We start from the raw sequence: 12,593 nt of genomic DNA, 5'->3' as shown, positions 1-12,593 counted from the left end.
CCTGAGCATTTCAAAGGCGCCACGGGTAGCAACATCGATATTAACAATAAACTTATGGCCGTAAGGCTCTTGTCATGGAATGTGGCAGGTCTCCTCGATAAATTGTCGAACCCTTCATGGATCCAATCTGTCTCCACTTCTTGTATCATTTGTTTACAGGAAACATGGTCCATTGATGAACTCCATCTTTTAGGTTATAAGACCTTACACACCCCAGCGTTGCTGAGCCCGCATGGTAGGAGTAGAGGCGGATTAGTGACTTACATATCTGTAGAGTCAGGTATATCATCCACTAACTTTTTTGGGACTGAAAATTACCAGATTATCTCTTTAAAAGGTAATCGTCTTAATAACATTACCTTGGTCAACTTTTATAATAACATACCTAGTTCCCGTTATGAAACGGTTCTAAACGGTTTAAAGGCAGATTTAATTAAAGTGGAGTCCCATCTTCAAACAGATATGTTGCTTATATGGGCAGGGGACTTCAACTGCTCCCTGTGTCCACTGAGTACGGGTGGCACCTGTGGTCTAGACTCTATTAGATGCGATACCACTTCTCACTTTCGGCATTCGACATTAGGCGACCTTCTGAATGGATTAATATCGCATTTTAACGTGTCATATGCGAATGAATTATGTAGTCCTCCGAAAGATTTTAAACCAACTTATAATGGGAGAGGTTGCCACTCCACAATCGACTATATCTTGATATCCTCAAGGTACACAGAGCTTATTACCAACTGGGAGACACTGGACTGTGCCATCAGTGACCACTACCCATTAACGGCATCTATTAGAACAGTCACCACATCAAAGGATGATTTAAGGGTAAACCCGTCCCACACCCCGCCCATCACTTTGGGTTGCACGATGGGACTTTACCTTAAATGGGACAAAGTGGTCCCTCCTGTGTTCCTTAACACTCTGATTAATAATACACATGAGCATATCCAGACATGTCTGTCCACCTCAGAAAGCCCACAGGCAATTAGAAATGCTTTCTCCATTATATCAAGGGAGATTAAGAATTTACTCTCTAGGGCACCTAAGAAATTTTCACAGAGCAGTATTGGCTGGTTTGATCGATCATGCACCAAGGCCTTGAAACGTTTAAAAATAACCCTGCAAAATAAACCCCGTAACCTATCGGAAATTAGAGACGCTAGACAAAACTATCGTGCAGCACGGGTGTCAAGAACTAAACAGTTAAAAACAGAGGCATGGCAAGCGTTACAGGAAGCTGCAAACAATAGGGATAACACCGCCTTCTGGAAAGCTGTTAATGCACCTTTTCTGAAGGGTATTCGAGATGTTAAACTCGAGATGGCTATACCCGCTGATATCTGGGTTGACCACTTTGGCACACTATATGATATAAGTGACGCTATGGTCCCTACAGCTTGTCTGGATCCCCACCATAACCAAGACAAAGAGCTGAATGCTCCCTCTCTTTTTCCCTTAGACCTTATTTTTGATTGTACTGAGGTCCTTATGGCATTGACTGAAAGCCCCTCTGGGAAGGCCCCCGGCCCTGACTGTGTTCCTATTGACGTTTTTAAAGCACAGCTGGACTTATGGGCCCCCCTGTTAACAAACGTCCTAAATTCCCTGAATCAAACAGGTTTTATAGACACATGGCCCGAAGCGGTCGTTGTCCCGATTTTTAAAAAGGGTGATAGGAACAATCCCTCTAACTACCGCCCTATCTCTTTGCTCGACTCTCTCATGAAAGTCGCAGGGCGCATTATTTTAAATCGGATGCATGACTGGTTGGGTGAACATGACATTATTTCAAATTTACAATATGGTTTTAGACAGGGCAGAGGTACTATTGAGCAAGGTCTGAATTTGACCCTTATTATTGCAAAATATACTCAGGCAAGAAAGGGGAACCTGTTCGTGACCTTTGTAGACCTCAGTTCTGCATTTGACTGCGTTAACCTTGAGATGCTTTGGGAATCCCTGGCCGAGATTGGCATTGAGCTCCCCATTCTCGCCTTTATTAAAGAGCTATATAGGGGTGCATCAGCTCGTGTCAGATATGGCAGACAAGGAGAGTGCTCGGATAGGTTTTACATTAAAAGAGGTGTAAGGCAGGGCTGTATTTTAGCTCCCTTACTGTTCACTCTCTATATAAATTCAGTAGGCCAGTATCTTAACAGAAATTATCACGATTACCCCACTATAAATGGGAAACCCATACCCATATTACTTTACGCGGATGACGCCGCAATTATGTCACAGACCCGCATGGGCCTCCAACGTGCAGTAAATGATTTCACAGAATTCATGTCACACCGAGGCCTAAAAATTAATGCATCAAAGACTTTTACCATGTCTTGCGGCCTGGGAATAGGGAAAAGAAAATGCTCCATTTTCATTAACGGTAGCAAGCTTGAAAGTGTTGATAGGTTCCCCTATTTGGGCATTACCTTCGAGAAGAAGGGCTCCTGGCGGGCTGCTGCCCAAGCTAGAGGAGTTGCCTTTTCTAAAGCCATAGGGGCACTTATAAATTTCTCGAAAAAACTAGGGGGACGGCCGATCATCCCCTTATCACAGATCTACCGTGCCAAGTGCGTTTCCACATGCACATATGGATCAGGGATTTGGGGTATTGACCAGGCAGACCCCATACAACGCTCTGAGAACCGTTTTCTAAGATACCTTTTGGCAACACCACCCGGCACTTCTGTTTTTGTTTTGCATAAAGAACTTGGTTTTACATATATTATGGACATGATAAAATCTGCACCCGGTATATTATGGCATAAAGTGTGGACTACCCCTGAAACACACCTCAACAGGGAAATTATTATGGACTGTCTCAGCCTGAGCAATGTGCATAGTTTAAAATGGCTGAACTATGTCAGAAAGATGCTACACGACATGGGACACCCAGAATTTTTCACTGATCCAGCCACCCTAAATAACATCCCTAGAGTGACTCTAAAACGCTTGGCCATTAGCCACCTGGCAAATCGACGCTGGATCACTGAAAACACCAAGTATACTGTACAGGAACATCAACTCTGCACTACTGTGGAAGGGATGCAACACTATCTGTAATTCCTTCTCCTTTCTCCCGCATGCTCGTGACCCGGCTCCGCACTGACACTTTTTTCAGACTGTTGACATTCCCTAATCAGAACTGTTGGTCGAGAAACTTGGAGAAATGCCCATGTGATGGCCTGTCATCTCAGTCCAACATTCAATGCATCCTTTTTTGTAAATTTTACCAACTGCCAAGGGTTGCCTATCTGAAACCGCTGCTCAAATCCTGGGGACTTCGTTCCTGCAGGGCAGCCTATCTTAAAATGAAAGCTTTAGACAGCCCTCTAGCTATCGCAGTGATTTCTTTTTATTTAAAAAAGATTTTAATGACTAGGGCTTCTATGCACCCATAAAAGAACACATTGCTTTTATGCTCATTTATTGAATTTGATATGTCTACTATCACTCTTTTAAACTTTTATTTTATTTCATGATGTGATAATGTGATTTTATTGTACTTTTATGATAATGTTTTTGCATGTCGAATAAAGAATTTTGACTTGACTTGACTTGAGTAAAAACCCAATACCCAAATGGCCCCTGTCAAGGGAAAATGCACCACCTTCAAAGGCTGATCCACGCACCCGGTCTGCCAACAGTGCCAAGAAGCTAAGGAACAGGTCAACACTGCACTTTACACACCCTGCCCAACAGCTCTTATGAGTTGAGCAAAGAACTAAAAATGCAACTGTGCCAATACCATGTTCCATCCTTTGGGCCACGGCAAACTCTAAGCTTAGAGTGACCAACTCACTCATTAGGATTATAGAAACCATCTCCAGTCCTGACATTTTTATTTATAATTCATTGATATACGGTATATCAGTCTAATTTATTCAATGGAGGCAAAACAAGACTACAACTCCCAGAATGCATTAGGTTATTCACGCAAACGTTCACCGACAGAAATAGTGTCAGTAATGATTTGGATAGAGGTGGTTAACCTGCCTCTAATTGTGGCCACCACTATACCAGAGATTGAAGGGCTACTGGCCAAAGGGCCATCCTGGGCGGCGCTCTAACATTGCACCTAGACTGGGCCCTTAATAGTCTAGGTACCTTCACTCTGGATCTAGCCACCAGTTCACCTTTCTCACCAGTCTCCTCTAATTTACCTTCTCGAATAATCCCCTTGACCATATGTAATTGTAATTTTGTGAATACTCAAATGTTTTTTGACATTTCCCTCCAAAATAAGATCTTCATAATTTGTTGGGTTTTTTTGCAGTTTTTATAAATGGGGCGAACTTGACCCGAAGTAATTGGAGCGCTATACATGAGCACCAGTCCGGTTTTGTGTAGGCACAGGGAGATGAAGTGATTTGCCCATAATCCCAGGGTATTGAGCCAACGCCGGGACTCTAACTGGTTCCCCAGTTTCAACGTCGGCAGCTCAACTGTTACGCCTCATCTACATCCTCTCTACAGCATTGAAGATGCAAGGCTACAAACTATTGTTTTCTGTAACGTCAACTTGATTGAATCAACAGACGGGAACTAGGACTGCAACTCCCACAATGCATTAGAACGCTACAATAGCAGGCATGGGCGAAGCACTGCCCCTTTCCTGTCAGGTAGCAGTACCTACAACGCGCCTTCTTCCTTCAAAAGCTTGGATAACACTATTAATAATTAAAAAATAAAAATAAATCACTTCGATCCCTGCGGCACGTAATGCGATGTGTCTCACACATCTTGAAAGTAGTGGTGATGCACCAGCTGGTCTTTTGATCGCTACAACATGTTATGGTTCCTGGGATGGACTCCCCCTTTCGGTGGGGGGTCTCATTAGCTTCGATGAAAATCACGCGCCTTTGAACGCGTGCGCGCGAGCAGTTCTGCAGTGACAAGAAGTGCCCTCGCAGCGCACACACATCCCTCTGCTGTCAGGATGAAGGGAGCCCTCCCCCACACAGCGGGGACTAACTCGGGAGGAAAGTAGCATTAATGCACAAAAGGGCACACAGTGTTCGGGCTTCCCGGGAAATCATCATATTATAGCGCTGGGCAGCTGGGACCGCCAGCTTGCCACTTCCTCCCGTTTCACAGTTCCTTTAGCATCTCGGATGCAGCAGGAAGCTGTCACACATGACAAGCATCCCTTTAAAAAACAGAATACCACAGCCTGGCACACGCGGGCGGCTAAACCTTCTGCAGACTTTCGGAATCAGCACGTCTTTCCCTCCAAATGGCGTCCTTTCCCTATTAAACAACTGTCTTGAGAGACTTATTTAAAAATGTCAAATGGCGCAGAATAGGCGCGCTTTGTCAAATATTGCACGGGGCTGTGGTACAGTCTAGCAGCCAAACTCCCCTCTGTGGAAACAGCAACACGTCATCGCTCTGAGTCCACACTGTGACCCGGGCACGATGAGCCGCCCTGGACACTCACTCACCACTGGGGTTCCAGCGCCCCAAGATACTCTTTCATTCTGAGTGGTTCACTTGACCGCTTAGGCCTGCGCTGATGGTACTTGGTAACCTGTTGAAGAGTTTTGTCTACTGGTGTTTGTTATTCTTTGTACGGTAGGGCTAGTGTTAAAAATGTGTCGCTCACATGATTATATTTCACATGTATAAGGCTGCACCCTTCGTTGCAATAGGCCACACGTCTGGTGCGTTTCCTATAAGCTTCCGAAGCCACGCCTCTTTTTTAACACGTCACAATGCACAGTTAAGAGCTCCCGAGTTTCCCATGTGTGAGAGGCCCATCTCAGCATCCCGCGAGCTGTAACACTGTGTATTAAATTCCATAATCAGGACGAGTCCCAGAATGCAAAGCAGAGCCTGGACTGCACGCACTACTCACTCGAGGGCCTTGGAAACTAGAGAGCTCTAACGGGTTTAACTCAAGCTCAGCCTGGCAGCCTTGCCTGCCAGGCGCATTGCCTTTATCACCTTCACAGATGCAATCAGAACAGTTCGTCACACCTTAACTGTGACAACACCACCATTGTTCTCTCTCTGGGCCTTCAAACCTCCCTTGCACTTTTCTCTGGTCTTGGAAATTGGGCATATTTTCCCCTCGAACACCTGTGCATAACGCATATATTCCGGATGGTTCCTGAAAGGGATGGGACAGTATTATACAAAGTGCCAGGAGGTGCCAGGGGCGCGTGCGCCTGTTTTCTGTGACCCCAGGGGTTCTTTGCTATTACAGAAAGGCCCACAGATGCTTGTGAGGGAGCTTATGTCACACGGGTAGAGCTGGCATACATTTAGCTCCGGTGCTATGCCAAGGAAAATTACCCTTATTTGCATAGGGAAGTGCCTCACACAAAAGAGGGGATACTTTTCAACTGTGGGGCTTGCGAGAGGCCGTCAGGGGGCACACTTACTGTGCACCTCATAGCAGTGGCACACAGTGAGTGCATCCACCCGGGGCACCCCATGGGCGATGCCAAGGGGGCTCCGCAGATACCTCATGGTAGCCCTATGCACCTGTCTCCAGGTGCGTCCCTCCCCCTTCAAATGTGAGTCCGGGGCTGCTGCCTCAGTGACAAGAGGACTGAACCCTCAGAACAGCTGCTCCCCCCTTCTCTAAGCCACGGGAATTAGATGATTGACTGTACTGGGGTGCAGTGTGCTGGTCTGTCCCACGCTCACCCGGTACACCCGAATGTAGGACGACCCCAGGCCTTTTTGTGTACCTCATGCTCCCAAAAGAGGTTCTGTTTATGATCCGTTGTTTGCAGAAAATCCCTGCTGCGGTCCCGTCAATCAATCAGCATTTGTAGAGGCAGCACTGTCACCCCCGGGGGTTTCTGGGCGTCTCTGGGGCGCGAGGTCTTCGTCCTGCCAGCTCCGTGTGATGTCCCATCATGATTCTGCAACGTATACTCTGATATTAATACACTGATACTTTCGCTTACTCAGCAGTTTTCTATGAAAACTCCAAAACTACTGTTTTTGCCTGAAATCTTATAACCACGTCACTCAATGTCTCTGTTTCTAGCTCGAGCGGTTCAAAAGTTGCTATAAGCACAATGACAAGTGTTGCGATGTAGTCCCTTTCCAAAGTCGAGGGGTCCACTTCCTCTTACTCTTGTGTTTTTGTTGCAGATTTCTATAGCGCGAACTCGACCCGAAGTATTGGAGAGCTTTACATGAGCACCAGTTACGTTACACAAGGACACATTCATTTTTTGGTAGGCACGGGGAGATTATGTGATTTGCCCAGAATCACAGAAAGCTGAGCCAACGCCCAGGCTCGAACCTGGGTCCGCAGCTCCAAAGTCGGCAGCTCTGGCCGTAAGACCACAACCTCTCCCGTTGCTACTGTATGGGGCACTAATGAAGTGAAACCTTTGCCCAGACAGTGTTAATCTGTGTAAAAATGTCAAAAATAAGGAAGTAATACTATTAAAAAAATGTGCTGCACTATGCAGCATAATTTAACTTTCCTTGCCGCCTAATCTAGTCCACCCAGCAGCATAAATTCAGTGGCCCTGGATTAGGGGTACTTTAGCACTGCTTTCATTGCCGACGACGGAACGGGCGGCACTGCCCTGCGCCTGGCTTATGCACTATCTGCTAGTCATGGAGTCCATACGCTATAGCGCTCCGAGGCCACCCTTAGATGGCAAGAAGGGAGTCACAGAAACACAAACAAAACTAAAGAAAGCGTTATACTGCACACCATTGGCACCCCTATGAAAAGCACGGAGAGGGGCATCTGTGTTTTATGGGCCACCAGCTCACCTTAGAAAGCAGCGCACGGCTGTGTTCCCACATCACATGGAAAACCTTCATGCCAACGCGCAAACTGCTGTGCGTTAAAAAGGTAGGAACGGCTGCAAGGGCCGCGTGACAAGGGATCACTTGACAGCTGAGTGCACGAGACCGAACCTGTTGCACGTTTCACATATGCTTGTAACATTTCTGAAAAAGATGTAGACCTGGACATGGGCACGTGGTGGGTGGGTGGGAGGCAACACAGGCGCAGGGGGAACGAAACCTGCAGGGCCCCCAAACACTTCAGAGGGGCCCCCTTCCGCCCAAGGTCACCGAATATTTCTGATACATGGGAGAATCAGGGCCCTCTTTGCATTCTGCAGGGGCCGAGGGGGCATCAGTGGACCATTGTGCGCTAGTTACGGACTGCTGGGAATTCCTTCTGCAAGGAGATCCGCCTGCGTCAGGGAACAGCCCCGTCTCCCTTAAAGCGCCGCAGCAGGAAGGGCTCAGCATGTTTCCTGGAACTTCCTTCTTGCATTCCAGGGAAGCTGCAACAAATGCAACCGGTGCTCGTCCAGAAGGGCTATGGAAAGACACCTGCCAGGAAGCACGTGCGGCGGCTCCCAGGCGTCCCCTGGAGTGAATGTTCCCATGATGAGCTGCCGGTCAGCACCGCGGACAGCGATCCCTGAGAGCCGCAACCAGGTACGGTAGCATTGTTACTAGACAACCGCAGAGAAACAGAATGCCAGGTCGTTCCGTGTATCCAGCGCGGTACTTTCATCTAGCAAAACAATGCATTGTGGGGCTTGTAGTTACACTCACACCAAATAGACTAATAGAACAGATATTCATTTGAAAAAGTAAAAACCAGGACATGATACACGCGGTGCTGCAGACAAGACGCTGTATTCACTCCTGGCACGAAAACTACCATTGCCGTGATCCTGCCGAATTGTAAAACGGAGGCTAATGATTTTGTAGTTAATTAAAATGAGTGTTTTACTCCTGATATGATCTTTCAAATATCTGCATTTTTAATATTAATTCACCATGCTTGACTGAGTGGACCAAAGTATCAGTTTCAAGTATCTGTGTGTAACCACTCAGCCACAGGTACAATTTCGAGCAGGCGCCTCAGCTTCTCATCCTTTCGAGGTCGATACATTGAGTACCAAAGTATTTGATGACAACTCTCTCCCAATAGTACCAAGATGTCCACTTACATTAACGTTTTCTCTACAAGCACCCCGACAATTCCAGGAGACCCCCCCCAAACCACCCCCACCCAGAACCCCATCGTTACACATATTATGGCAGCCCCATATCTGTCGTTTGTAAAGCCAGGAGGAAGCCGTTACACACCAATTTATTCGTTGCAAGAACTGGGCCAACCAGAGATCCCTGTGCCAACTTCCCCCCTGCTGAGGAAAGCGCAAAGCCTGGACTCTGGGCAGGAACAGATGGACACGGGTCTCACACGCGTGGCACTGGTGCGCCTGTCACCGCTCACAACTTAAGCAGCTCGGCGGGCACGAAGCGCGTGAAATAACAGAGAGGTGTCCACAGAGCGTGGCACAGACTGCAGCAGCTGCTCTGATATGCCCGTGGGGGAGGGGCGGTGCCTCTGTTATCGTCTGCACGTGGTGCGGCGGCTCGCACTGGGTTAATGTTAATATGTATTTATTAAGGTAAATACCACACGCTTTTTCACAGACACGTAAGACTCCCCCCACCCCGGCAACCTGCCTCTGCACACCGGTGCGGCATGCGATCTCCGCGCTGCTGTCCGGGATCCGGGCGCAGCGTGTGATCTTAGCGCAGTTTTACCTGTTCTTGGTTGCAAGCCAACTGCAACACAGCGCTCGGAGAAATTAGGGCCGGCCTGGCCTGCAAGGCAACATGCCACCCACCGACTGCTTGTACCACGCAGTACGAAGAAACACAAAAGGCCGCTAAGAAGATAAGAAACACGCGGGCGTGGCTGCTGGTCGGTCATCCACAAACCCACGGACACAGCGAGGTAGCTGAGAGCGCCAGCGGGTGGGTGAAATGTGTGTCTTGGTGATTTCGACAGCTCCGTTCAAGAGTTAAATCTCCCTGAGGCATTGCTAACAAAGCAGCTCGCTTGGTAAAGGGCCAGGAATGAGGAATGGCAAACAAGGCGCTGCTTAATAGGTCGTCAATAAACATGTAATTGCGCTGCTTCCAATAAAAAAGGTGAGTAAATCAAATGTCCCGTATTCACCAAACTACAACTGCTATATATTTGAGCCCCAAACTTGAAGATTTATCAAAAGCTTTCCTAAAGAGAAAATGCATGCATCATTTTAGGATTCATTAGCAGGCGGCCACGTGGGTACAATTGTTCAGCATAACCGCATCAATCTGCTACCCATTCAAGGCGCTAAGGTAAGGTTTGACTCAGTGACCTGGAGCTATCGCACCGCTTGAAAAGGTTCCCCCTGTAAACCTGTGACCTCTACTGTCCGTCACCGCACAGCCAATAAGCCATCACAGAACTGTCTAAAACACACAGCAGGTCACGCGTCTGGGCGCCCTGCTGCGTACACACAAACACAACCACCTTTAAGGATGCGGTCCTGTTCGCCAGCAAAATAGTTACCGTCGTATATAGTTACAAAACCCGATTCATTTGCTAGAAATAGCGAGGTTCATCCTGTTATTTTCAGTCTCAGTGAGCAGGTCCACAAACTCAGAGAATAGCTAAACCCGCACTTTATGAACCAGCCCGTGCACCTGCCGAGTCTGCCTGCTGTTCGTCATCACAGTGGCTTATTATACAGCGCCAGCAAATCCATTGAATAGAATGGGTTTATTCTGCCTTCGTATGGTCCTGTCGGGAGCACACATTGGAACAGCCCACACACCAATGGAAAAGCACAGCGCACCTGTTAAAAAATATGCTGAGACATCCAATCCCATGCCCAAAGCCAAAGCAAACACCCAAAGCGCAAAGCAACCAGGGGAGGGAGGCGCTGCCGTGAGCCCTCCAGGGATGCTTACCTGCCGTGGCGGTGGCCAGGCACACCCACATGACGGCCAACACATCCATGCTTGCTCCAGACATCCACACGCGCGGCAGAGCCCTCAGCGCCGGTCTCCGCAGAACCCCGATGTGGTCCCCTGCAGTCTGCGCGCCCACAGCACAGCCCCAAACTTGCACTGGGAGTGTGGACAGGTTCCGAGAGGAGGCACCGGCGTCTCAAGCAGCCTGGGAGCGGTCCATGCGCCTCCGAGAGGGGCGGGCTCCCAGCACAATGAACCCGGCAGCGCCCCACAGTGGCAGTCGCGGGTCAGGACTCCGCGAAGCAGTCGAGCTGTCGCTACCCCCAACGAGCGCGCCCCTTCTCCTGCAGTCTCTCTCAGTCTGGCTGTTCTGCTGTGGGAGTGGCTCTCGTGACGTCCCCCACGAGTCGGGTTGGATTCATCCAAAAACGCCAAGATACAGTACCTGAGGGGCAAATGGAACGAATGGAAATGGGGGTTCCACCACCCGGGGCTATGGACAGGTTGATGCCTAACTCAGACCCTCCTCTCCGGTGCGCAGTCGGTCGTCGCCAGCACCCCTGGCTACCCCTCACTCACAGCAGACAGGACTGCCATCCATTTCCCGCTGCTAATTACCCCTGGCACCTCGGGAACCAGAAGTGTTGATCATCGCACGCGCACTGCCAGGCTGCCTGTTCAGTCACAAAAGTTAGCGATGCAGATAGCTATTGTGTGAAGATATGTGCATGGATTATCTGTCAGCAACCTTTAAAGCTGCAGGACGAGCGTGTGCTACTGAAGGGCAACCGTGGGCGACGAGTGTGCTCTAGTGGTGAAGTTATCCGGTGTGAAACCAAGAGATCAGCGTTTTAATCCCGGCTGCGCCACATTGTGTGACCCTGGCCAATTCTGTTTATCTTGTAGTACCGCAATTCCATCGTGTGTCAGAATATAGAGTACTGAGATAGAAACGATATTTAGGGCGACATGGACAACTGGACATGGGAGGTCTGAGCCAGTGTAACAATATAATTCCTTGTCACTTGGAGACCAGGAATGCATTTAACACAAACAAGTGCATTCTGGGAGTTGTGTTTCACGAATGGACTGCAATTACCAGAACTCGTTTGTACGATAAAAAACAAGTTCTGGTTACACGATGCCAAGTACTGTGGATGTCATTTGTGACAATTTTTCCAGTACTTTTTTTATTTGCCAACGCCTGGTTGCATTCAGGGATTTGTAGGTTTGCTTTCAATATTGTAAATATGGACTCACAAATCTGAGCTTGCAAAGTGTTTTTGGCTTAAAAGTCAGGCATGGCAGGAGGTGTCACACATGGCATGGCCAACTTGGCAGCTATGCCAGCCCACAGACAGGGCGCTTGGTCGAAAAGCTGACCATTTCACTAACGCCAAATGACGGGTCTTCCGTGCAAAATGTGTCCAGAGCACCAGACACTGCTGGACACGCAGGGCAGGCTTTAGGACAGTGCCACCAGTGCGGCCGCACTGGGTGCTGACCTGGAGGGGGGCACTGACCTCAGGGGGGACTGTATTTAGCAATGACAGTACAATTTAAAAGCACCTGCTCCATAGTTCCTTGTGCCTCCAGCTTTAAGGCACCAATAAAAATGTATTGAGAACTCTTGTGATTAATGTATCTGCTAGAGAGAGAGATTGGAGTTTTGTTTAGTGGAGGTTTGACGCGCCATAAAGTAGCATAGAGGGTTAATATGCCTGCTGCATAGAACAGATCTGTATTTTTGGTAGATTGTTGGAGGGAGCTTTATTTAAGGGTCAAGAGGGCAGGGGGCTGAGCACAGAGCTCTTGGAGCCTTCACAGAGTGA

The 12,593-nt window shown here is 48.3% G+C and overlaps 1 protein-coding gene across 1 annotated transcript in view; it reads right to left on the bottom strand.

Moving 5' to 3' along the window:
- Window positions 1-11,402, bottom strand: part of NELL1 (neural EGFL like 1) — a 3,594,225-nt gene extending 3,582,823 nt beyond the window's left edge. The window contains exon 1 of the mRNA XM_085643606.1: window positions 10,759-11,402. Within this exon, the coding sequence (XP_085499732.1) occupies window positions 10,759-10,822 (64 nt within the window). The 5' untranslated portion in view covers window positions 10,823-11,402. The remainder of the gene's footprint in view (window positions 1-10,758) is intronic.
- Window positions 11,403-12,593: the final 1,191 nt, after the last annotated feature.

The sequence above is a fragment of the Triturus cristatus genome, chromosome 3_1 (assembly GCF_964204655.1).
Source record: "Triturus cristatus chromosome 3_1, aTriCri1.1, whole genome shotgun sequence".
NCBI classification, from domain to species: Eukaryota; Metazoa; Chordata; class Amphibia; order Caudata; family Salamandridae; genus Triturus; species Triturus cristatus.
Note: the sequence above shows the minus strand (reverse complement) of the source record. Positions and strands in the feature narration are given on the sequence as shown.